The sequence below is a fragment of the Artemia sp. Qi Xiang Cuo genome, chromosome 13, assembly GCF_049724085.1.
Source record: "Artemia sp. Qi Xiang Cuo chromosome 13, ASM4972408v1, whole genome shotgun sequence".
In the NCBI taxonomy this organism is placed as follows: Eukaryota; Metazoa; Arthropoda; class Branchiopoda; order Anostraca; family Artemiidae; genus Artemia; species Artemia sp. Qi Xiang Cuo.
The window spans coordinates 4488528-4514186 of record NC_142806.1 but is presented as its reverse complement, the minus strand read 5'-3'; the positions used below and the strand labels follow the sequence as shown (position 1 = coordinate 4514186).

At 37.7% G+C, this 25659-nt stretch overlaps 1 protein-coding gene across 2 annotated transcripts in view; it reads right to left on the bottom strand.

The window, feature by feature from the left end:
- The window catches only part of LOC148944861 (uncharacterized), a 124478-nt gene that overhangs the window by 2648 nt on the left and 96171 nt on the right, over positions 1-25659 (bottom strand). Inside the window, exon 2 of one of the 2 annotated variants that reach the window (XM_089099158.1) lies at positions 7514-7603. The exons of the other annotated variant lie outside the window; for it this stretch is intronic. Coding sequence (XP_088955284.1) covers positions 7514-7603 — 90 coding nt within the window. The remainder of the gene's footprint in view (positions 1-7513; positions 7604-25659) is intronic. 2 annotated transcript variants of the gene reach the window in all.

Below are 25659 nucleotides of genomic sequence, written 5' to 3'. Positions count from 1 at the left end.
AAAAATAAAATCAATTAATCTACAAAGCGTGAAACTACCACAAATCAGCATCGATAAATAAGTGAAACCCAAACCGTATAAAAAGTACTATAATTACTCGATTCACCCTCAAAACAAACAGAAATTAAAATAATTCAAACTCAAAATCCCTAAGCCGTCCCAAGGCCCGAAAAACATTTTCAGTTTACTGGAGATAATATATATAATTTTACTCTTGAAAAATCAATGAATCAAATTTCACTTTAATAGTAGTGAAGATGTCAAAAGTAGAATAGCCAAGACTCAGGGTGTTTTCTCACAGTTAAAAAAAAGTTTAGAAGAATAGGAAGATAAGTCTGCAAACCAAGACTAGAATATTAGAAGCTACAGTGATGACAGTGGTCAAGTATGGCTCTGAAGCATGGGCGCTCAGAAAAGCGGATGAAGATTTGCTAGATGTTTTCCAGAGAAATTGCTTAAGGATTGTTCTGGATACCCGGCTGACTGACCGTATCATAGGCAGCGCGCTAGCGCTGCCTAAGTAAAGAATGATGTGGGCACAATGTGTTTTTTTTTTTTTTTCTCTATACCCGGGCACTTCGTATCGAAGGAGTTGTCGTAGAAACTTCGAAAAGGGCTCATTCGATTGGAAATTGGATTGGCTAGTGCCCTTTTCAATCGTCGAAAGTGATTGGAGGGCAACTAGCCCCCCCCCCCTACGCCCACCATTCCCCCAAACACATCCATTCAAAATCTTGAGATAACCATTTTGTTCCGCGTAGTTGATTTCCAGATAGAAAATCTGTTTTTGAGGAGGACACTCCCCCATAACCCTCTGGGCAAGGGTTTTAAGTTATGCCCTGGGGGCATATAAGGTTTTTATAGAAGGCGTTGTCGTAGAAACTTCAAAAGAGACTCATTCGATTGGAAATTCAAAGGGCTAGTACCCTTTTTAATAGTCGAAAGTGATTGGAGGGCAAGTAGCCCCCCCACGCCCATAGTTCCCCCAAACAGATCCAATCAAAATTTTGAGATAGTAATTTTGTTCAGCGTAGCTGATTTGCAGATAGAAAATATATTTTTGAGGAGGACACTCCCCACCACCCTCAGGGCAAGGGTTGTAAGTTATGCCCTGGGGGCATATAAGGTTTTTATAGAAGGCGTTGTCGCAGAAACTTCAAAAAATGCTCATTCGATTGAAAATTCAAAGAGCTAGTGCCCTTTTTAATAGTCGAAAGTGATTGGAGGGCAACTAGCCCCCCCACGCCCAGGATTATAAGTTATGGCCTGGGGGAATATAGGGTTTTTATTGAAGTTTTTGTGATAGAAACTTGAAAAAGGGCTCATTCAATTTGAAATTCAAAGGGCTAATACCCTTTTTAATAGTCGAAAGTGATTTGAGGGCAACTAGCCCCCCTGACCTCACCTGACATAAACCAGAGACGACAAACACACATAAACGACACACACGTAGAGACGACAAACACACAGAGACGACACACACATACAGGCGACAAACACACAGAGACAACACACACACACAGACGTCACACACACACAGAGACGACACAAACAAACACAGACGACACACACACACAGAGACGACAAACACACAGAGACGACACGCACAGAGACGAAACACACACAGAGACGTTACAAAGACACAGAAATGACACACACACAGAGACGACACAATAACAGAGACGACACACACATAGACGACACACACATAGAGATACTATACATAGATACACATAGAGATAAGGTTTTTATTGAAATCTTTGTCGTAAAAACTTGAAAAAGGGCTTATTCGATTTGAAATTCAAAGGGCTAGTACCTTTTTTAATAGTTGAAAGTGATCTGAGGGCAACTAACCCCCTCTCACACCCACCTTTTCCCAAGAAACTCCCCCACAACCCTCAGTGCAAGGATTATAAGTTATGCCCTGGGGGCATATAAGGTTTTTATTAAAATCTTTGTCGTAGAGACTTGAAAAAGGAATAATTCGATTGGAAATTCAAAGGGCTAGTACCCTTTTTAATAGTCAAAAGTGATTTGAGGGTAACTAACCCCCCTCTCACGCCCACCTTTTCCCCAAACACATCCAATCAAAATTTATTGATAGCCATTTTATTCAACGTAGTTGAAAGTTCTGGAAATTACGTCTTTAAGGATGACAACCCCTCCCCCCACAGCCCTCAGGGCAAGGGTTGTAAGGTATGCCCTGGGGGCATATGAAGTTTTTATTGAAAGTGTTGTCATAGAAACTTCAAAAGGGCTCATTGAATTGGAAATTGAAAGGGCTAGTGCCTTTTTTAATAGTTGAAAGTGATTGGATAGGGACTAACGCCCCTCTTACACCCACCATTTTCCCAAACACATCCAATCAAAATTTTGAGATATCCATGTTGTTCAACGTAGTTGAAAGTTCTGGAAATTAGGTCTTTTAGGATGATAACCCCCTCAGAGCCCTCAGTGCAAGGGTTGTAAGTTATGCCCTAGGGGCATTTAAGTTTAAATCGAAAGTTGTTATATAAATTTCAAAAAGCTCTCATTTGATTGGAAATTGAAATTGCCATTTTTAATAGTCGAAAGTGAGTAGAGAGTATTTAATCCCACTCTTACAATCATCATTTCCCCAAAAACATTCAATCAAAGTTTAGAGATAGCCATTTTGTTCAACATGGTTGAAAGTTCTGGAAATTATGTATTTAAGGATAACAAACCCCCAAGAGCCCCAAGGGCAAAGGTTGTAGTTTATGCCCTGGGGGCATATAAGATTTTATAGATAGAGTTGTCGTAAAACTTCAAAAGGGTCTCATTCAATCCGAATTTGAGAGGGCTAGTGCCCTTTGTAATAGTCGAAAGTGATTGGAGCGTAACTAACCCCCCTCTGACGCCTACCATTCCTTGAAACACATCCGATGAAAATTTTCAGATAGTAATGTTGTTCAACGTAGTAGAAAGTTCTTGAAATTAGGTCTTTGAAAATGACCTCAGGGTATGGGTTGTAATTTATGCCCTGGGGACATATAAGGTGTTTATAGAAAGCGTTGTCGTTTCCAAAAGTGCTCATTCGAATGGAAATCGAAAGGCCTAGTGCCCTTTTTGATAGTCGAAAGTGATTGGAAGGCTTGACATTTTTATAGTAAAGATCGATGTGGGTACAATGTATTATTTTTTGTTGTTGTTGTTGTTTAGACTAGGGCACTTCGTATCGAAGGAGTTGTCGTGGGAACTTCGAAAAGGGCTCATTCGATTGAAAATAGAAAGGGCTGATCCCCTTTTTAATAGTAGAAAGTGATTGGAGGCAACTAGCCCCCCTTCCACTCCCACCCTCCCATTTGCCCATTATGTTTAAAAACTAAATGTTGCCTTAAGATTAAATCAAAATGCACTATGATAGTGCTAATTCCCAATTAGGCATCCCAATACATTCATTTGTATTTTTTCAGTAAAGTACAAATTTTGGTCTGGCCTTGCGAAGGCATAGGGGTTTTGCGCCCAACTTATGTTAATTTCTACTCGTTCTGAGTTTGACTCAGTTATTTATTGTAATTTCTGTTCGTTTTGGGTTTCATTTATTTATCGATGCTGATTTGTGGTAGTTTCACAATTGGTAGATTTTTTGATTTTATTTTTGCTCATTTTTATTAAATGGAGTTCTTTACTTTTCTTTGAAAAACTTATTTTGTGGAAATTTTTTTTAAATTAATTTCTGTTCGTTTTACATTGACATAGTTTTTTCAGGGAAAAAGAAAATAATACTTTAAATCCTTTCATTTTTTAAGACTTTATAGTTTGGCCTGCTATTTGTATGCTGGAGAAAAATTTTCAGCAATTTTTAACAACACACACCCTTTTAAAAATCTGGACACAAATAGTACTGTTTAATTTAGTTTCGTAACTCCTCTAGTTGACCTGAAATGGAAAACTTGATACCATTTGCAAAAAAATCTGTTTACTTTCTTTGATAGCTTGGATACACTTCCGCCATTTTGATTTAGTTAAATTTCAAGAGCAGAAGTAGCCCCGAAAGTTTGAACATAATACGTCAGTCGTTCTTGGGATACTGCTGAGATGCCTTATTGAGAATTAGCATTTACACAGTGCATTTTTATTTAATCTTAAGGCAACATCTAGTTTTTTCAACATAATGGGCAAATGGGAGGTTGGGCGTGACAGGGTGGGAGTGGAAGGGGGATTAGTTGCCCTCCAATCACTTTCGACTATTAAAAATGGCATCAATCCTTTCTATTTCCAATCGAATGAGCCCTTTTCGAAGTTCCCACGACAACTCCTTCGATACGAAGTGCCCTGGTCTAAACAACAACAACAACAACAAACAATACATTATACCCACATCGATCTTTACTATAAAAAGGTCAAGCCTTCCAATCACTTTCGACTATTAAAAATGGCACTAGGACTTTTGATTTCTAATCTAATGAACCTTTTTGGAAACGACAACGCTTTTTATAAACACCTTATATATCCCCAGGGCATAACTTACAAACCTTGCCCTGAGTGCTGGGAGGGCATTCCCAAAGACTTAATTTCCAGAATTTTCTACTACCTTGAACAACATGGCTATCTGAAAATTTTGATTGGAGGTGTTTGGAGGAATGGTGGGCGTGAGAGGGGGGTTAGCTACCCTCCAATCACTTTCGACTATCATAAAGGGCACCATACCTCTCAATTTCCAATTGAATGAGCCCTTTTTGAAGTTCTACGGCAACTCTATCTATAAAAATCTTATATGCCCCCAGGGCAGAACTTACAACCTTTGCCTTTGGGGCTCTGGGGGGTTTGTCATCCTTAAATACATAATATCCAGAACTTTCTACGTTGAACAAAATGGCTATCTCTAAACTTTGATTGAATGTTTTGGGGAAATGGTGGGCGATAGAGGGGGTTAATTACTCTCCACTCACTTTCGACTATTGAAAAGGGCAATTTCAATTTCCAGTCAAATGAGCCCTTTTTGAAATTTCTATAACAACTTTCCATATAAACTTTATATGCCCCCAGGGCTTAACTTAAAACCTTTGCACTGAGGGACCTGAGGGGGGTTATCATCCTAAAAGAAATAATTTCAAAAATTTTCAACTACGTTGAACAAAATGGATGTCTCAATATTTTGATTGGATGTTTTTGGGAAAATGGTTGGCTTGAGAGGGGTTTTAGTCGCTATCCAATCACTTTCAACTATTTAAAAAGGCACTAGCCCTTTCAATTTCCAATTAAATGAACCCTTTTGAAGTTTCCACGCCTTCAATTAAAACCTTATATGCCCCCGGGGCATAACTTAAAACCCTTGCCCTGAGGTTTTTTTTTGGGGGGGAGGGGTTGTCATTCTTAAAGACCTAATTTCCAAAACTTTCAACTACGTTCAATAAATGGCTATCTAAAATATTGATTGGATGTGTTTGGGGAAAAGATGGGCGTGATAGGGGGGTTAGTTGCCCTCAAATAACTTTCGACTATTAAAAAGGGCACTAGACCTTTGAATTTCCAATCGAATGAGCCCTTTTTCAAGTTTCTACGACACAGATTTCAATAAAAACCTTATATGCCCCCAGGGCATAACTTATAACCCTTGCCCTGACGACTGTGGGGGGAGTGTCCTGCTCAAAGGTATAATTTCCTGAACTTTGAACTGCGTGGAACAAAATTTTGTTTCCTGATATTTATTCCTTAAAGTTATGATAGCTTTTTATTTATTAAAGTAAAAAAGTTAAAACATTTAAAATGTATTTGGTTTTCAGTAGAGCACAAATTATGCTGAAGATTATTTGACTTTATTTCTTTACTGTTCTTTAAAAAACTTGTTTTGTGGAAAAATATTTTAAAATGAATTTCTGCTCGTTTTTTATTGACATACCACAGTCTTTTTTATGGGAAGAAAATATTTATATCTTTTCGGTTTTTCAAATAGTTGGTGGTAACGAACTGTAAGTAAGGAGTGACCCGGCTCAATAGTAACCGAAACTCTAAAAAACGGAATTTTGATACCAGTAGATGCATCAAAAGAATCGGATTTTTATGCTGATTTTAAATATGTAAGTTTCATCAAATTTAGTCTAAACCATCAAAAGTTACGAGCCTGAAAAATTTGCCTTATTTTCGAAAAAAGGGGGAAACACACACTAAAAATGATAGAATTTTAATAAAAATCAAACCATTAGATACAGCGTAACAGAAAACCCTAATGTAGATTTTTCAAGCCCCTATCTGCAAAAATTAGCTCCTTCCGAAGTTTATACGACCAACCTTACCATAAAAACCCTATGTTCCCTCGGGACATAAAGGTTACTGCACCTTTCAACTATGCTGAACAAAATGGCTATCTCAAAATTTCGATTGAACTATTTTGGTGGAAAAATTTGCATGGAAGGAGGGCTAGTTTGCCCTCCACACTTTTGGTCACTTAAAAAGGGCGCTTGAACTTTTATTTTCCTTTCGAATGAGTCTTCTTCCGATATTCTAGGACTACTGGTTTGATGCGATCACCCCTTAAAAAAAAACAACAAAAAAAAACGAATGAACACGCATCCTTGATCTTTCTTTTGGCAAAAAATGCAAAATTCCACATTTTTAAAGATAGGAGCTTGAAACCTCTACAGTAGGGTTTTCTAAAATGCTTAATTTGATGGTGCGATTTTTATTAAGATTCATTGACCCTTAGAGGGTTTCCCCCCTTTTTTCAAAAATCAGGCAAATTTTCTCACTCACGGTCAAGTGCTCTTATCCTTTGATGAGTAAAACGTACCTTAATGAATCTTATATATTTGGAATCATCATAATAGGCCAATTCTTTTGAGACATCTATTGATATCAAAGTATCTTTCGGTTACTATTGAGCCGCGTCGCTCCTTACTTATAGTTCGTTACAACGAACTATTTGACTAGTTGTTTAAAAATAATTAGCTTATTTTTTGCTCGTGCACGCTCTTAAAACGGTGGAAGGAAACGCTACTTCTGTCTAACTTAAGAGGTAAGAACTATCAGGGCCGTAGTTTCAGCGTTTTTATTGGGAGGGGGGAGAGAGAGGGGTCCAAATCCAGGGAGTCATGGCGCGTGGGCTACATAATAATTTTTCTCCAAACTATTGGGGACCATTGCGCCACTTGACCCCCCCTAAAAAAGACATCACTAAGAACTATCGATATAAATTGCAACTCAATCCCCAGCCCATGAGACGAAAGAGGTCGAGCTACCAAAACTATAAATTTGAAATACTTATATATTCCCCCAGTCGAATCTGGGAGAAAATATTCCCCCAGATTCGACTGGATATTGAAAGCCCTAGTGCCCCTTTTTAGAGCCAAAAGTAACTAGAGGGCAACAGGGCCCCTTCCTAGGAGTGGTCTTGGTAAGAGTAGCTGTTATTCTGGATTGTTTTTTTCCCAGAATAAAAGTTGATAACAAAGCTGAAAATTGATGACTAACAAACTAACCCCTAGATTTTGAAAAATAACTTATTCTGTATTTTCAATAAAAAAATTAGATTTGAAAAATATATTTTTTTTACCTTCATAAGAATATAGAAAAAGTTCCTTTCCTCACTCCTACTTTTTTGTGAGTTGGTGCCCTTGTTATTCTCAAAAAGTAGTATTTCTTTCTGACGCCATCAACCAAAAGAAGAAAGTGAAATTACAAGGTTATAATTTGGGGGTTTAGTTTAATGACTTATTTTGTGCAAGCAGTGTCATTTTGTGCATAGTCATTCAACTGGATTTAATTTAACCATTTAGAATTTAAAATGGATGACAGTTTATTTTCTAGTTTCCGGCCCTGTGTTATTATTTACATTTTTGACCATTTTGATAGAGACTAGATGCTTTTGAAAATTAATAGAAGCCGAACGCACATTCTCTTTTATTGTTAATTTAAATGAATTTGAGATAGAAAATATTAACAAATAGGAAAATTTAACGGTTGTCCATATGACAACCATTAATAATATTTTGAATGGTCGGGAATAATGACAAAACCCGCAAATACAACTTGTTAAAAAAAGACGGAGAAAGTGCTTGCTTATTAGAACAGATACTACTTCAACTAGAGATACTACTCGTATATATTATTGATACTACTCATATATACTACTATATGAGATACTATGTCATATATACTATCTTTATATGTGAGCAATAATTCGAACTTGGAATGTTACGACGTTAAAAAATGACCGTCGTATCAACATTTTGACTGACGAATTCAGAAGATTCGAACTGGACTTATTAGGGTTTCAGAAACCCATATCCCAGAGGTAGGAAGCCTGAAATTAGGTGATATAGAATATGTTTACACAGGCGGGAAGGATGGGGTACATAGACAGGGAGTAGGGCTCTTGATGATTAAGGAAGCTGCTAAGTCTTGTTTAGGCTGGGAAGGTAGTAATAATAGAATACTAATTGCTCATTTCATGACTAGAAAGTTCAGGGTATCAGTTATAGTAGTATACGCCCCTGTAGAACCAACTTACGGAGAAACCAGTGACTCAGGTGAATTTTACTTACTGTTACAGGAGCAAATAGACAGGGTCCCAGGCAGAAATAGGATGTTTTTACTAGGGGATTTTAACGCCCAGGTCGGTAGAAATAGGGATAGATGGTATCCTAGCCTAGGCAAACTTGGTGTAGAAAAAGAAAACAGCAATGGATACAGACTTTTGCAATTTTGTAGGTACATCAATCTAGTTATAACCAACACGGTGTTTGGTCATAAAATGGCTAATAAGTTAACATGGTATTCAGGTGATGGTATGACAGAAAACCTTATTGATTATGTTATAGTAAACCGAAGACTGGCAGGATCAATACAGGATACTAGGGTATACAGGAGTACTGTTATTGATGTTAAAAGTAAAGAGCGCCATCTAGTAGTGTCAAGGGTTAATTTGAAGCTCAAATTTCGGAAGGGTAACTATCTCCTGGGAAGTTATGATGTTGGTTGACTCCAGGATGAGAATTTGAGAGAAACTTTCCAGGAACAGTTGAATACTAAACTTAAGAGTTTAAAATTTGACAATGTGGAAGATGGTTGGAATAATTTTAGAAAAATAATTTGTGAAGTTGCTGAAGGTGTCCTAGGGAAGAAAGCTAGGACTGCAGCTATGAATATTAGTGAAAAAGCTTTATGTTTAATAGAAAGGAGAAAGGACTTGTACATGAATTATCTGAGTGATAGATCACATGAAGACAAAAGGAATGTAAAGAAAGCGGAGAAAGCATTAAAAAATGAACAAATGAAGTGGGAAGTGGGAGCCATGGATAAAATTGCCGAGGATCTGGAAGATGCAGCTAGACTGCATAACAGTAAAATGTTGTACTTGAGATTCCATAAATTGAGAGTGAGGGCTCTGTCTATCAATGTCTCAGTAAAATAGATGCGACTGGGACCATAATTAACAATAAGGAAAGAATTTAAGAGAGATGGGAAAAATATTTTTAAAACTTAATAAGCCAAGACAGAGTTGCAGATAAAGATATGGAGGAAAATGAAAAAGTTTGTGATACCTTGGATGTGAGGGAAGGTTTGTTTTGCGAGGAAGAATTAACGACAGTACTAAAAGGATTATTAAATATTAAGGCTCCAGGCTGATAGGGTAGTAAATGAGTTTCTTAAATATGGTGGCTTTGAGGTCAGAAACAAGTTACTGAAGATTATGAATACGATTTTTGAGAAAGGGAAGTACCAAATGATATTAAGAAAACCTTAATTAAGCCACTTTATAAGAAAGGTGATAAAAGTGAGTGTGGTAATTATCGAGGCATTAGTCTGGTCTCTGTAGGTAGCAAATTACTTAGTAATATGATACTATTTAGAATGAGAGATGCCGTAGACAAAGTTTTAAGAGAAGAACAGTGCGGTTTTCGAAAAGGTAGAGGATGCATTGACCAAATTTTCACTCTTTGGTTAATAATTGAGTAGTTCCTAAGTTTCCAAACACCTTTGGTCCTTAGTTTTATAGATTATGAGCAAGCGTTCGATTTTGTTGATAGAATAGCTTTAGCAAAGGTTTTATCCTTGTATGGTATACCAGAAAAATACATTAAAGTGATTAGTGCTATGAACGAGAATAATACGGCTGCGGTTAAGATAGGAAATGAGGCTAGCAGCTGGTTTTGTATTAAATTAGGAGTTAAGCAATGCTGTGTTCTATCTCCCTTTATATGGATTATTTAGATGGATTTTGTATTAAGGAGCACAGAAAAGGCAATGGGAGACCACGGAATCAGATGGCGAGGGAAAAGTCTCCTGGAATTAGATTATGCTGATGATTTAATCATCCTAGATGAAAGTGTTAGCAAAATAAATGAAATTTAGAGGTTTTGCGAGTTCAGGGTGCTAGAATAGGTTTGAAAATTAATGTTAAGAAGACTAAGTCACTAAGGCTAGGAATATGTGAAGATGAAAAGGTGACTTTGGGTAATGAAAAGATTGATCAAGTGCTCTTACGTCCACCTTTGCCCCAAACACATCCAATCAAAATTTTGAGATAGCCATTTTGTTCAACGTAGTTGAAAATTTAGGAAATTAGTTCTTAGAGGATAACAACCCCCCCCCACATTCCTCAGGTTAAGGATTGTAAGTTATGCCCTGGGGGCATATAGGGTTTTGTATAGAAAGTATTGTCGTAGAAACTTCAGAAAGGGCTCATTCGATTGGAAATTTAAATGGCTAGTTCCCTTTTTAATAGTCGAAAGTGGAAGGCAAATAACACCCCTTCCAGGCCCACCATTTCCCCAAACACATCCAATCAAAATTTGATATGGCCACTTTGTTCAACGTAGTTGAAAGTTCTGGAAATTATATGTTTGAGCAGGACACTCCCCCCACAGTCTTCAGGGGCAAGGGTTATAAGTTATGCTCAGGGGGCATATGTGGTTCTTTTGGAAGGAATGCTCGTGTAAACTTCAGAGAAGGCTCATTTGATTGGAAATTCAAAGTTCTAGTTCATTTTTTAAGCGTCAAAAGATATTAACCAGCTCCCCCAATAAACACTTTTTCCCGAATGCATCCAATAAAAATTTTAAGATGGCTATTTTGTTAAACATAGTTGAAAGGTCATAAAACAAAAATTCCGGTGTCGACACAACCCACAGGGCCGGAGGCAGGCTTGTAAGTTATGCCATGGGGGCATATATGGGTCTTATGGAAGGGATACTCGTATAATCTTCAAAGAGGGCTCATTTGATTGGAAAGTGAAAGTTCTAGTTCATTTTTTAAGTGTCAAAAGAAATTGGAGGGTACCTAGTCCTCCCTATCACGCCCTTTTTTCCTCAAACCCATCCGATAAGAACTTTGAGACAGCTTTTTTCACAAAATAGTTCAAAGACCATATAACGCAAACTTCGGGGTCGACACAGCACCCCAGGGCCCGTGGGCAGGTGTTGTAATCTATGCCCTGGTGGAATATGGTTCTTATTGAAGGGATGCTCGTAAAAACTTCAGAGATGGCTCATTTGATTGGAAATTGAAAGTCCTAGTTCAGTTTTTTAGAGTCACAAGAGATTGGACAGCAGCTAGCCCCCCCCACCAGGCCCTTTTCCCCCCAAATGCATCCAATAAAAATTTTGAGATGGCCATTAAGTTAAAAATTGCTCAAAAGTCAGATAAAAAAACTCAGGTGTCTTCACAACCCCCCAGGGCCCGGGGGCAGGCATAACTTGCCCTGCCAGGGGGCAGGGCAAGTTATGCCCTGGACAATATATGGTTCTTATGAAAGGGATGCTCATATAAACTTCAGAGAGGCTTTATTTGATTGGAAATTAAAATTTTGAGCTGACTTTTTAGTAGTAAAAGGAGATCCGAGGGCAGCTAGTCCCCCACGCCCTCTTTATCCAAACCCATCTGACGAAAATTTTAAGATAGAAATTTTTTTAAAAATAGTTCAAAGGTCGGATAAGAAACACTCCGGAGTCAATACAACCGTCCAGGGCCCGGGGGAAAGGGATGACCTATGAAAGGACTGACTTATGAAAGGGATGACCGTATAAGCTTCATAGAGGGCTCATTTGATTGGAAATTGAAAGTTCTAGTTCACTTTTCAAGAGTCAAGAAAGTTAAGGGCAACAAGCCCCCCAAGCCTTTTTTCCCCTAAACCATCCGCTACAAATTTTGAGATAGCCAGTTTTTGGAAATTGTTCAAAAATTAGATAACAAAAACTTGCCCCAGGGTCCGGGGGATAGGCGTTGTAAGTGTTATCCTGGGGGCATTAATGGTTCTTATGAAAGGGATGCTCGTATAAAATTCAGAGAGGGCTCATTTCCTAGGAAATTCAAAGTTCTAGTTCAATTTTTACGAGTCAAAAGATATAAGAGGGCAACTAGCCCCCCCCCCCACAAACCTTTATTTCCCTAAACCCATCAAATAAAATTTATATAATAGCCATTACATTAAAAATAGTTCAAAGGTCAGATAAGAAAAATTCCTGTGTCGACGCAACCCCCCCGGGGCCCGGAGGCAGGCGTTATGAGTAATGCTCTAGGGGCATATATAGTTCTTATGGAAGGTATGCACGTATAAACTTCGGAGAGGGCTCATTTGATTGGAAATTGAAAGTTCTTGTTCACTTTTTAAAAATCAAAAGAGATCAGATGGGAACTAGCCCTCCCCCCTCTTCCACGCCCTAAATGCATCAGATAAAAATTTTGTGATAGATGTTTGTTAAAAATAGTTCTAAGGTTAGATAACAAAAACTTCACTGGCGACACAGCCCCCCAGGGCCCGGGGGTAGGCGTTGTAAGTTATGCCCTGGGGACATATTTGGTTGTTATGGAAGGGATGCTCGTATAAACTTCATAGTGGGCTCATTTGATTGGAAATTGAAAGTTGTAATTCACTTTTTAAGAGTCGAAAGTGATTGGAGGGCAGCTAGCCTCCCCCATACTCTATTTATTTTTTTTCAGAGGCACTTGATATGGAAGGGGTCGTCGTATAAACTTCAAAGGGGGCTCATTCGATTGGAAATCGAGAGTTCTAGTGCCCTTTTTAAGAGTAAAAAGTGATAAGAGGGCAACTGGCCCCAAGCCCTTTTTCCCCAAACACATCTGATAAAAATTTGAGGCAGCCATTTTGTTAAAAATAGCTCAAAGATCATATAACGAAAACTCGTTTACGTAGGTCAATTTCGTTAAAAATAGTTCAAAGGTCAGATAAGAAAAACTTCAGTGTCGACAGAAACCCCCAGGGCCCGGGGCAGGCGTTGTAAGTATTGCTCTGGGGGCATATATGGTTCTTATGGAAGGTATGCTCGTATAAATTTCGGTGAGGGCTCATATGATTAGAAATTGAAAGTTCTCGTTTACGTTTTAAGAGTCAAAAGAGATCGGAGGTCAACTAGCCCCCTCTCCACGCCCCATTTTCCTCAAACCCATCCGATAAGAAATCTGAGAGCCATTTTTTTCAAAATAGCTCAAAGGTCATATAACAAAAACTCCGGTGTTGACACATCCCCCCAGTGCCAAAGAAAAGTAAAGGCTGTTTTAAACTTAAGCTCAGCAGATTAAAATACCTTTTAAAATTCAAACTCAAAACGACCAGAAATTACTATTAAAGAATAAATGAGACCCAAAACGAACATAAATTAAATAAACAATCATAGCAAAAACATACAACAAGTAATAATATAAATAAATAAATAGATCTTAAAGCGAGTGATGCTTAGATTGAATATGAAAATCAATCTTAAAACGAAAAAAAATATTTTCCTACCGAAATATAAATGAAACTTGAAACGAACAGAAATTAAATAAACAATAAATGCAAACAACATACAATAGATATTAATGTAAAGTAATAAAAACATCTTAAAACGAGTGAAACTTGAATTAAATATGCAAATCATTAAGCTTGAAACGAACAAAAATCACTACAAACAAGAGTTTGGGTATGACCTACTTCTCTCACTGTAAAAGTCTAAAACCTACTGCGTCATTGGCGCTTTATTTCATATTTTCATGCTGGGACATACCAAGGGAGAACCATTTCCTGACCTCCTCTTGATATTCCAAAATATCCTTAATTAAATATGAAGTATTTTTTATTATTTGGCTATCTGGAAAAGGATTCTGAGTACGTGCCTGGATACAAATCATGGATACAATTTATAGTCAACATTATTGCATTGACATTTTAAAAGCAATAGCCTCTCACTTAAAAAGCAATATTTTTTCCCTGGCTTCATCATGCATTTAAAAAGGACGATCGTAGAAAGTTGGGAGAGGACACCCATTCGGTCGTAAATTAGTGTTTTAGTTGCTTTACACGGACAAAGCCGATAAAAAGGCAGTGAACCACCCATTGTGAATTGGGGTGCCAACGCAACCCTACATTACATTGGATCAATATTTTTACAATTTAGCTAAGCATTCTTCGACATTTTTAATGAGAATAGTCGAAATATCCAAGAAATTCTGCCTCTCAAGGACACAGATAATACAGATGGCAGATTGCCATGACACGGACACAGAGTGATACAGTTGACAGGTTTAAAATAAAGGTTTCGTAGATGCATTTTAGTAGAAAGATGGACTTACTACATATTTTTGGAATCAGATTCATGTAGGGATTTTTCTGCATGGTTGGGGATTCCAAAGGCTCTTCTTCCCGGCTTATAAATATGAATATGATGCAGGTCTTGTGACTTGTGATTGTTACAAGACAATCAAAAGGAAACCCGCTCCCTCCCAACGCCCCTCATGCTCTTCCCCAGTCCGACAAAAAACACTACTGTTTAATATTTTTTTTGGAGGGGAGGGAGGAGGACTTGGCGCCATATTTGGTGACCAGGTGATCTGGTGACCTGGTGACCTGGTCACCATATTTTTGGTGACCAGGCACAGGGACCGTTTGAATCTCCTAAAACAGGACAGGCTATGCAGCAGAAACAGAGAAAGGTGGGGAAAACTGTAAAAACCTGGAAGTTTTGGAGAGGAATCAGTCCAGAAAACATCCCCTGAAAAACAGGCAGATAGTTTTGGACAATTAAAAGGCGAATAGATTTGAATTAAGATGACGGCTCTGCAAGGTATAGGTTGACTTCATAATGTAGCAACCCCAAAGTGGAAACAACTAATCAAATATTATGCAAATCAATTCTTTTGTACCCGAAAACCAAAGTTTTCTAAAGGTAAAATACATATTGTGCAAGACATACAATCCATTACATTTTTTTTTTAATTCCAATATTCACGGCGCCAGGACTTCAAAGTATCTGATATGCCACTATTCATTTACCTCTTTCAATGACCTCGAGGTTTTAAATGTCTATTGAACCTTCTTTTGAAGGTGTCAACATAGGGATTTGCAGGGATAATATCCCCAGGAAGATCGTTCCAGATAGAAGTGCAACGCCGGATGAAGCTGCTCCTCAAGTACCCGGTTTTCGGCGTATCCTCTAGATAATTGGACCGAGCTGTGTGCCTTCGCGTCTGCCTTGTCGGCTGGACAAAGGGGGCACAATTCGAGAGAGCTCGTCTGAGGGAGGCGAATTAAATTGTCCCTGTATGTGATTCAAAACCTGTCCATCGTTAACTGCATTCTAAATCGAAAGACACAACGTATGCTTAGGTTATCAAAATAGCTTATTTGAAAAATATCGAGGACGTATTTTGCGACTTCAAAATCTATGGGCGTAAACATCATAGGCAGCGTGCTAGCGCTGCCTAAGTAAAGAACGATGTGGGCACAATGTTTTTTTTTCCGCCTTACCCGGGCATTTCGTATCGAAGGAGTTGTCGTAGAAACTTCTAAAAGGGCTCATTCGACTGGAAATTGGAGTGACTAGTGCCCTTTTTAATAGTCGAAAGTGATTAGAGGGCAACTAGCCCCCCCACGCCCATCATTCCTCCAAACACATCGAATCAAAATTTTGAGATACCCACTTTGTTCAGCTTAGTTGATTTCCAGATAGAAAATATTTTTTTGAGGAGGACACTCCCCAATAACCCTCAGGGCAAGGGTTTAAGTTATGCTCGGGGATTTATAAGGTTTTTATAGAAGGCGTTGTCATAAAAACTTCAAAACAGGCTCATTCGATTGGAAATTCGAAGAGCTAGTATCCTTTTTAATAGTCGAAAGTGATTGGAGGGCAACTAGCCCTCCCACGCCCATCATTCCCCTTAACACATCCAATCAAAATTCTGAGAGAGTCATTTTGTTCAGCGTAGTTGATTTCCAGATAGAAAATATGTTTTTGAGGAGGACACTCCCCCACAACCCCGGGGAAAGGGTTTTAAGTTATGCCCTGGGGGCATATAACGTTTTTATAGAAGGCGTTGTAGAAAAAACTTCAAAAAAGGCTCATTCGATTGGAAATTCGAAGGACTAGTACCCTTTTTAATAGCCGAAAGTGATTGGAGGGCAACTAGCCCCCCCGCGCCCATTATTTCCCCAAACATATCCAATCAATATTTTGATATAGCCATTTTGTTCAGCGTAGTTGATTTCCAGATAGAAAATATATTTTTGAGGAGGACACTCCCCCACAGCCCTAAGGGCAAGGGTTTTAAGCTATGCCCTGGGGGCATATAAGGTTTTTATAGAAGTTGTTGTCGTAGAAACCTCAAAAGGGGCTCATTCGATTGGAAATTCAAAGGGCTAGTGCCCTTTTTAATAGTCGAAAGTGATTGGAGAGCAACTATACCACCCGCCCCCCCGCCAATCATTCCCCCAAACACATCCAATCAAAATTTTTAGATAGTCATTTTATTCAACGTAGTTGAAAGTTTTGGAAATTAGGTCTTTATGGATGACAAACCCTCCGCCCACAGCCCTCAGGGCAAGGGTTGTAAGTTAGACCCTGGGGGCATATAAAGTTTTTATTGAAAGCGTTGTCGTAGAAACTTTAAAAGGGCTCATTCAATTGGAAATTGAAAGGGCTAGTGCTTTTTTTAATAGATGAAAGTGATTGGATAGCGACTAACGCCCCTCTCATGCCCACCATTTTCCCAAACACATCGAATTGAAATTTGATATATCCATTTTGTTCAAAGTAGTTGAAAGTTCTGAAATTTTTTTCTTTTCGGATGATAACCCTTCAGAACCCTCAGTGCAAGGGTTGTAAGTTATTCCCTGGGGCATATAAAGTTTTTATTGAAAGCGTTGTCGTAGAAACTTCAAAAGGGCTTATTAAATTGGAAACTGAAAGGGCTATTACCTGTTTTAATAGTTGAAAGTGATTGGATAGCGACTAACGCCCTCCTCACGCCCACCATTTTCCAAAATACATCCAATCAAAATTTTGAGATATGCATTTTGTTCAACGTTGTTGAGCGTCCTGGAAATTAGGTCTTTTAGGATGATAACCCCTTCAGAGCCCTCAGTGCAAGGGTTGTAAGTTATGCCCTGGCGGCATATAAGGTTTATATAGAAAGCGTTGTCGTTTCAAAAAGGGCTCATTTGATTGGAAATCGAAAAGCCTATTGCCCTTTTTAATAGTCGAAAGTGATTGGAAGGCTTGGCATTTTTATAGTAAAGATCGATGTGTGTATAATTATTTTTTTGTTGCTGTTGTTGTTTAGACTAGGGCACTTTGTATTGAATGAGTTGTCGTGGTAACTTCGAAAATGGCTCATTCGATTGAAAATAGAAAGGACTGATGCCTTTTTTAATAGTCGAAAGTGATTAGAGGGCAACTAATCCCCCTCCCACCCTCCAATTTGCTCCTTATGTTGAAAAAACTAAATGTTGCCTTAAGAATAAATCAAAATGCACTGTGTTAATGCTGTTCCCCAATAAGGCATCTCAGCAGTATCCCAAGAGCGACTGAGGGTATTATATTCAAACTTTCAGGGCGACTTCTGCTCTTAAAATTTAACCAAATCAAAATGGCGTAAGTGTATCCAAGGTATCAAAGAAAGAAACATATTTTTTTGCGAATGGTATCAAGTTTTCCATTTCAGGTCAACTAGAGGAGGTGTGAAACTAAATTAAACACTACTATTTGTGTCCAGATTTTTAAAAGGGTGTATGCTATTAAAAATTGCTGAAAATTTTTCTCCAGCATACAAATAGCAGGCCAAACTATAAAGTTTAAAAAACGAAAAGATTTAAACTATTATTTTCTTTTCCCCTGAAAATACTACGTCAATATAAAACGAACAGATATTAATTAAAAAAAAACTTTTTCCAAAAAATAAGTTTTTCAAAGAAAAGTAAAGAACTTCATTAAACAAAAATGAGCAAAAATCAAATAACCTACAAAGCATGAAACTACCACAAATCAGCATCGATAAATAAATGAAACCCAAAACGAAATTACAATAAATAACTAGTCAAACCCAAAACGAGCAGAAAGTAACATAAGTTGGACTCAAAACCCCTATGCCTTCCCAAGGTTAGAACAAAATTTGCACTTTTCTAAAAATAATACAAATGAATCTGCATTGTCAGTTCAATATACATATACTCATATTTAGTAATCACAATATTAGTATTATTTGATTTATTGAAGTTATAAAAGTAAAAACATTTATATTTTTATCAGTAAAGCGCAAATTTTGTTCTGGCCTTGGGAAGGCATAGGGGCTTTGAGCTCAACTTATGATAATTTCTGCTCGTTTTGAGTTTGACTCGGTTATTTATTGTAATTTCTGTTTGTTTTGGGTTTCATTTATTTATCGATGCTGACTTGTGGTAGTTTCACGCTTGGTAGATTATTTGATTTTATTTTTGCTCATTTTTAGTTTAACGGAGTTCTTTACTTTTCTTTGAAAAACTTAATTTGTGGAATTTTTTTTTTAATTAATAACAACTTTCTACATAAACCTTATATGCCCCCAGGGCATAACTTACAACCCTTGCACTAAGGGCTCTGAGGGGGTTATCATCCTAAAAGACCTAATTTCCAGAACTTTCAACTACTTTGAACAAAATGGATATCTCAAAATTTTGATTGGATGTGTTTGGGGAAATGGTGGGCGTAAGAGGGGCGTAAGTCGCTCTCCAATCACTTTCAACTGTTAAAAAAGGCACTAGCCCTTTCGATTTCCAATTGAATGAGCCCTTTTTAAGTTTCTACGACAATGCCTTCAATAAAAACTTCATATGCCCCCAGGGCATAACTTACAACCCTTGCCCCGAGGGCTTTGGCGGGGGGCGGGGTTGTCATCCTGGTTCTGCTCCCACTCTCCCTGGTGTCATTATTTACAATGACCTACCGCTATCACAAGTTGAAGAGATCCGATATCTGGGATTCATCCTGGATCGAAACTTGAGTTGGAGAAAACACTGCGACATTATAGCATGCAAGCTGGCGCGAGGCCTTGGAGTTCTGAACCGTTTTCAAAATTTTTTACCTTTAAAAATTCTGCTTTTATTGTATTTTTCCATAATAGCGCCTTATATAAATTATGGTTGTTTGATTTGGGCGAGTAATTTTAGTTGCAATTTTAGAAGAGTTCAAGTTCTGCAGAATAAGGCTATAAGGTTGATTGGAAGGTATGATCGTGGTGTTGATAGCACTGAATCACTTTTTAGAAAGTTTAAAATTTTAAAGGTTGGGGAAATAAGGGATTATCAAATTGGAGTTTTTGTATTTCAGTGTCTGAATGGTTTTGCACCGGATTTTTTTATGAATATTTTTAAGCCTAATTCGTTTTATCACGATTATTTGACTAGGAGTGTGGATAGTCTTGCATCTGAGCCACGGAACACAACAAGAGCGAGTCAAGTGACCAGACACATGGGCCCGTCAGTTTGGAATTCGTTCCCAGATTCTGTTCGTCAAGCTGAAAGTGTGCCGCAACTTAAAACCCGTATTAAAAATCATTTCTTTTCAGGAATTTGGTAGTGTTAATGGTTCGAGAGAAGGCTTCTTTTTTTTTTTTTTTTTTTTTTTTTTTTTTTTTTTGTAGATATTTTATTTTTATTTTATATTTTGTGCCATTATATATTTATCATTATTTTCTGTTATTATTATTGTTTTCCCCTTTTTTAATTTTAATTGGTTTGATGATTTGGCATGCATGATATCCAACCGGTCGCTTTTTCAAGCATCTTCTTGCTTTAGTGCGACTTGTTGTCACATTGAGTTGTTTTTTTGTTAATAAAAATGTATGAACCTGAACCTGAACCTGACCTAACTACATTGAATAAAATCGCTATCTAAAAATTTTGATTGGATGTGTTTTGGGAAAAAGTGGACGTGAGAGGGGGTTAGTTGCCCTCAAATCACTTTCGACTATTAAAAAGGGCACTAATCCTTTGAATTTACAATCGAATGAGCCCTTTTTTCAAGTTTCTACGAGAACACTTTCAATAAAAACCTTACATGGCCCCAGGGCATAACTTATAACCCTTGCCCTGAAGACTGTGAGGGGAGTGTCCTGCTCAAAGGTATAATTTCCTGAACTTTAAACTTCGTGGAACAAAATGGCTATGTCAAAATTTCGATTGGATGTGTTTTGGGGAAATGGTGGACGTGGAAGGGGTGTTAGTTGCCTTCCAATCACTTTCGACTATTAAAAAGGGCACTAGTTATTTCAATTCCCAATCGAATGAGCCCTTTTTTGAAGTTTCTACTACAACGCGTTCTATAAAAACCTTATATGCCGCCATGGCATGACTTACAACCCTTGCCCTGAGGGCTGTGGGGGGTGTCATCCTCAAAGACCTAATTTCCAGAATTTAAAACTACGTTGAATAAAATGGATATCTCAAAATTTTGATTGGATGTGTTTGGGGAAAAGGTGGGCGTGATGCATAACTTACAACCCTTGCCCTGATTGCTGTGGGGGAGTTTCCTCCTCAAAAACATAATTTATATCTGAAAATCAACTACGCTAAACAAAATGGCTATCTCAAATTTTGATTGGATGTGTTTCGGGAAATGGTGGGCGTGGAAGGGGTGTTAGTTCCCTTCCAATCACTTTCGACTATTAAAAAGGGCACAAGCCACTCCAATTTCTAATTGAATGGGCCCTTTTTGAAGTTTTTACGACAACTTCTTCGATACGAAGTGCCCTGCTCTAAAGGAAAAAAAAACATTGTGCCAACATCGTTCTTATATGCCCCCAGGGCATAACTTAAAACCCTTGCCCTGAGGGTTGTTGAGGAGCGTCCTCCTCAAAATCGTATTTTCTATCTGGAGATCAAATACGCTTAACAAAATGGCTATCTCAAAATGTTGATTGGATGTGTTTGGGGGAATAATGGGCGTGGGGGGAGGGGTAGTTGCCCTCCAATCACTTTCGACTATTAAAAAGGGCACTAGCCACTCGAATTTCGAATCGAATGAGCCCTTTTCGAAGTTTCGACGACAACTCCTTCGATACGAAGTGTCCTGGTATGGAGAAACAAAAATTTCTCCATTTAATAACACATTGTGCCAACATCGTTCTTTACTTAGGCAGCAAGATCGCGCTGCCTATGATTTCCAAATCTTTTAGAACTGCCTCAAGTGAGGTCATAGCCGCCATATCCTGTGTACTTCCACTTGACTATCGAGCTATTGAAATCTCATTGCTACGTTGCTTCAATAAAAATCGTTCTAATGTATGGCCCCCCCTTGTATTTCCATTATTTGGCCATTCTGCTGATCTGTTCTTGTATAGGTACGATAAATGGTATTACAAACTAAGTTTGTTTTCATTTCAAAATTTTGGGAAGAACTACCTGAATTCTCCTACGGAACTGTTTTCATTTGCCTTTCTTCCTCTTTGGATGCACGATCTTACGTATGGAGAGAATATTGCGATGGAATTGTTAAGTAAATAATTTGAATAAGTAAGTATAAAAATAAATAATCCTTCTTTTAATATACAACTTTGAGTGGTTCCAGAACCAAATGCCTACACTTCTCCAACCGCTTAGTAGCAAGGGTTTCAGGTCACGGGCGTAATTTTCTATGGGGCAGAGGGGGCATTTCCCCTCCCAGACCTCAGTTTTCCTCCAGACATCAGTTTGCCCCCACCCCCCTCCTAGATAATATTTAGTTTCTCCAAAAATGTTTTCAAAACTAAGATAAGCCGACATAATTCAAGCATCCACTGAAACAGGTCAGTTTTCTTTAGTACATCTTTACCTTTTTTATCACTATACGGCTAGTTTTTCAGTTTTCTCTGTCATTTTAACTTGATTTTGGAAAACTGGCTCCAAATTTGACCCCCCCTCCGCAGAATTTTGACAAAATTACGTCATTTGTTGGGGTATGGATTTAGAGATCTACTCAGAGTGTCGTTTCAAACCATGAACTGGATGACCTCTATTCCCTTTTGAATCAAAATACTTGACCAAATACCTTTATGGGACATGCTTTAAAAAAAATGAGTGCATCACATTTACAAAAACAGTGAAATAATTAAAAATTATGGTATAGAAGGGAGAATTCCATAATTGAAAAAAAAAAAAAAAAAAACACACCGAAGCAGTAATCAAACGCAAGACACTCTATCAAACAGTTAGTGGTAACGAACTGTAAGTAATGAGCGACCCGGCTCAATGGTAACCGAAACTCTAAAAAACGGGATTTTGATACCAATAGATACATCAAAAGAATCAGATTTTAATTCTGATTTCAAATATATAAGTTTCATTAAGTTTAATCTAACCCATCAAAAGTTACGTGCCTGAGAAAATTTGGCTGAATTTAAAAAAAAGGGTGAAATACCCCCTTAAAAGTTATAGAACCGTAATAGAAATCATAACATCATATTCAGCGTATCAGAGAACCCTACTGTAGAGGTTTCAAGCTCCTATTAAGAAAAATGTGGAATTTTCCATTTTTTGCCAGAAGAAAGATCACGGATGCGTGTTTATTTGTTTGTTTGTTTGTTTGTTTTTTTTCCCCAGGGGTGATCGTATCGACCCAGTGGTCCTAGAATATCGTGGGAGGGCTCATTGGAACGAAAATTAAAAGTTATAGTGCCCTTTTTAAGTGACCCAAAAAAATGGAGGGCAACTAGGCCCCCTCCCACGCTCATTTTTTTCCCAAAGTCACCCGATCAAAATTTTGAGATAGCCATTTTGTTCAACATGGTCGAAAATATGATAAAAATGTCTTTTAGGATGACTTGATCCCCCCAAGTCCCCAGGTGGAGGGCTGACAGTTATGAACTTTACTCACTGTTAACATAGAGTATTGGTTATTGGGACGTATACAGACTTTTTCAGAGGAGATTTTTTCTGGTAGGTGGGGGAAGGAGAGGGTCGGGGGTTATATGGAAGGATCTTTCCATGAAGGAAGTTTTCATGGGGAAGGGACATTGCTATGAAGGGGGCGCCGGATTTCCCAGCATTATTAAAGAAAAAGATCAGGAATTAAATAAAAAAAAACAAGTTTTTCAACTGATCAACTGATTGTGAGTAAGAGGTCATTTTTAAAGAACTGGAAAAAAAATTCGAACTATAGTTTAAAGAGCAGGGTATTGACTAGGGGGCGAACCCCCTAATATACGTGTTAAAAATTTATGAATATAGAAGTTCGTTACGTAATTTAATTCTAAGTTACGTATATTTATTACTAATAAAAACGTTCGTAAATAAAATTAAAAAAGTTTCGAGAAAGCCATTTAACCAAATATAATATGCAAATTTTGTTTTAATTATTCATGTACGGTGAGCCAAGATCAAAACCTGCATTTATTCAAAACCGTTCAAAAATTAAATAAAAAAAAAGTTTTTTAACTGAAAGTAAGGAACGACGTTAAAACTTAAAACGGACAGAAATTATTCCTTATATGAAAAGGGCTGTCCCCTCCTTAACGCCTCGCTCTTTACGCTAAAAGTTGGACTTTCTCACAACTCTATTTTTTTAAACAATAAAAAACTTTAGCGTAAAGAGCGAGGCGTTGAGGAGGGGACAGCCCCCTTCATATACGGAATAATTTCTGTTCGTTTTAAGTTTTAACGTCGTTCCTTACTTTCAGTTAAAAAAACTTGTTTTTTTTATTTAATTTCAAAGTCAAACGCTATACCAACGGAACCATGCCACTAACACAGAGAGATTTGATATATTAGTACTTTTAGCGGTAGAATTCTACTTTAGCTACTTTTGGCTATCTTAGAAAGGGGTTAGATTGGGAAAATAAAACTTTCAGGGATGGGTCTACAGGCTAGAGTATGTCCCGGGAAGGTATTTTGAAGTACCTACCTGCACTCCTTCCCCCTCTAGAGGGTCCTAATCTTTGATGACCTTTAAAAATATGTATGCTACAAAAGTGAAACCGTGCAAAATAGATCTTATCCTTAAATGAAGTACAACAACATTGTTTTCAGCTTCACAACTTTGCTCATTCCCAGTTTGTAAGGTTTTAAAGATATGCAAATACATTTCCTAAATAAAACAACAAACAACATTGATATGGCTAAAACCTCTACTCAAATAACAGGAATTACATTTTCAGAACTAAAGCCAGAGATAAAGAAACTGACAGCTGACAATTAATGTAAAATGTTTTGTCAAAATTTCAATAGGTATAGACCTGCCATATAGGCAAATTTCAGGGCCTTCCAACGAGAGAAGGAGTGGAGGTAGGTGTTTCAAAATATCTTCCCGGGACATACTTTAGCGTGTAGACCCATCCCTAAAAGCTTCATTTTCCTAACCCAACCCCTTTCCAAGATAGCCAAAAGTTGCTGAAGTAGAACTTTACCCCTTTACCTTAATTGCGTGGCTTAAGGGGGCTTGGAGGAGGAACATACCAGACGTGTTCTCTCAAACATCCAGTTACGGGTTTTGGACCATAATCATTATAATGATGATTTCGTTTTATACTTCCAAGCTTTTCTATTTAAGACATGACATCAAAAGTATTTTCTTTAGTGCTATATCACACTTACGGACGGTAGAATTGATAAACATCACGCAGGTATGAGCAATAGCTTTCAAATAACCCATTAAACGTCACTCTAAAAAGTACAGGTAGTCAACTAGCCCCAGCTTTTCCACTTGAGACGTGGCACCAAAACTACCGTTTTTAGTGCCATTTTGAACTTGCTGATAATTGAATTTATAGAAAGGACGTATATGTGAGCAATATCTTTTATATGAGCTACTAAAAATCTGTGTACATACTTGCGATACCAATATGCCCAATAACAATATATCAATACCGATACGCATGAAATGAATATGTCCGATACTGATACACTGTGTAGCTCTTTCCCCAGGGGCTATGGAGGGTCATATCATCACCACAACCAACTATATTTGACCTTTGAACTATGTTGAACAAAATGGCTATCTCAAAATTCTGATTAGATGACTTTGGTAGGAGGGGGCCTTCAAGGAGGGGGGCTAGTTGCCCTCGAATCTTTTTGGTCACTTAAAAAGGACACTAGAGAATTTAATTTCCGTTCGAATGAGCTATAAAATATCTGTCTATGACATTCTGGTCACCCCTTAGCCTTGCTAGAAAAAAAAAGAAAAAAAAAGAAAAAGAAAAAGCGGGAGACAGATCAGTGCTGCCCATGCAAAAAAGTCATTTTCCTTGTTATTAAACGAGGGGGGCTGTAATTTCCCCCAGCAAGGTTATTGACCGTGCTGATTCCAATGGTAGTCTTTTCATTTTCATCAGACGCCATTTTCAAGGGGTTTTAGACTTCTTCGAAATCAGCATAAAATTCTTTTCGAAATAAACTTTTACTTTTAAGACGAACCAAAAGAATAGTTACCATTCCTGAATCAGTGTCAGGCTGCAATTTTTCTTCATTAGGTATTTTTTTCT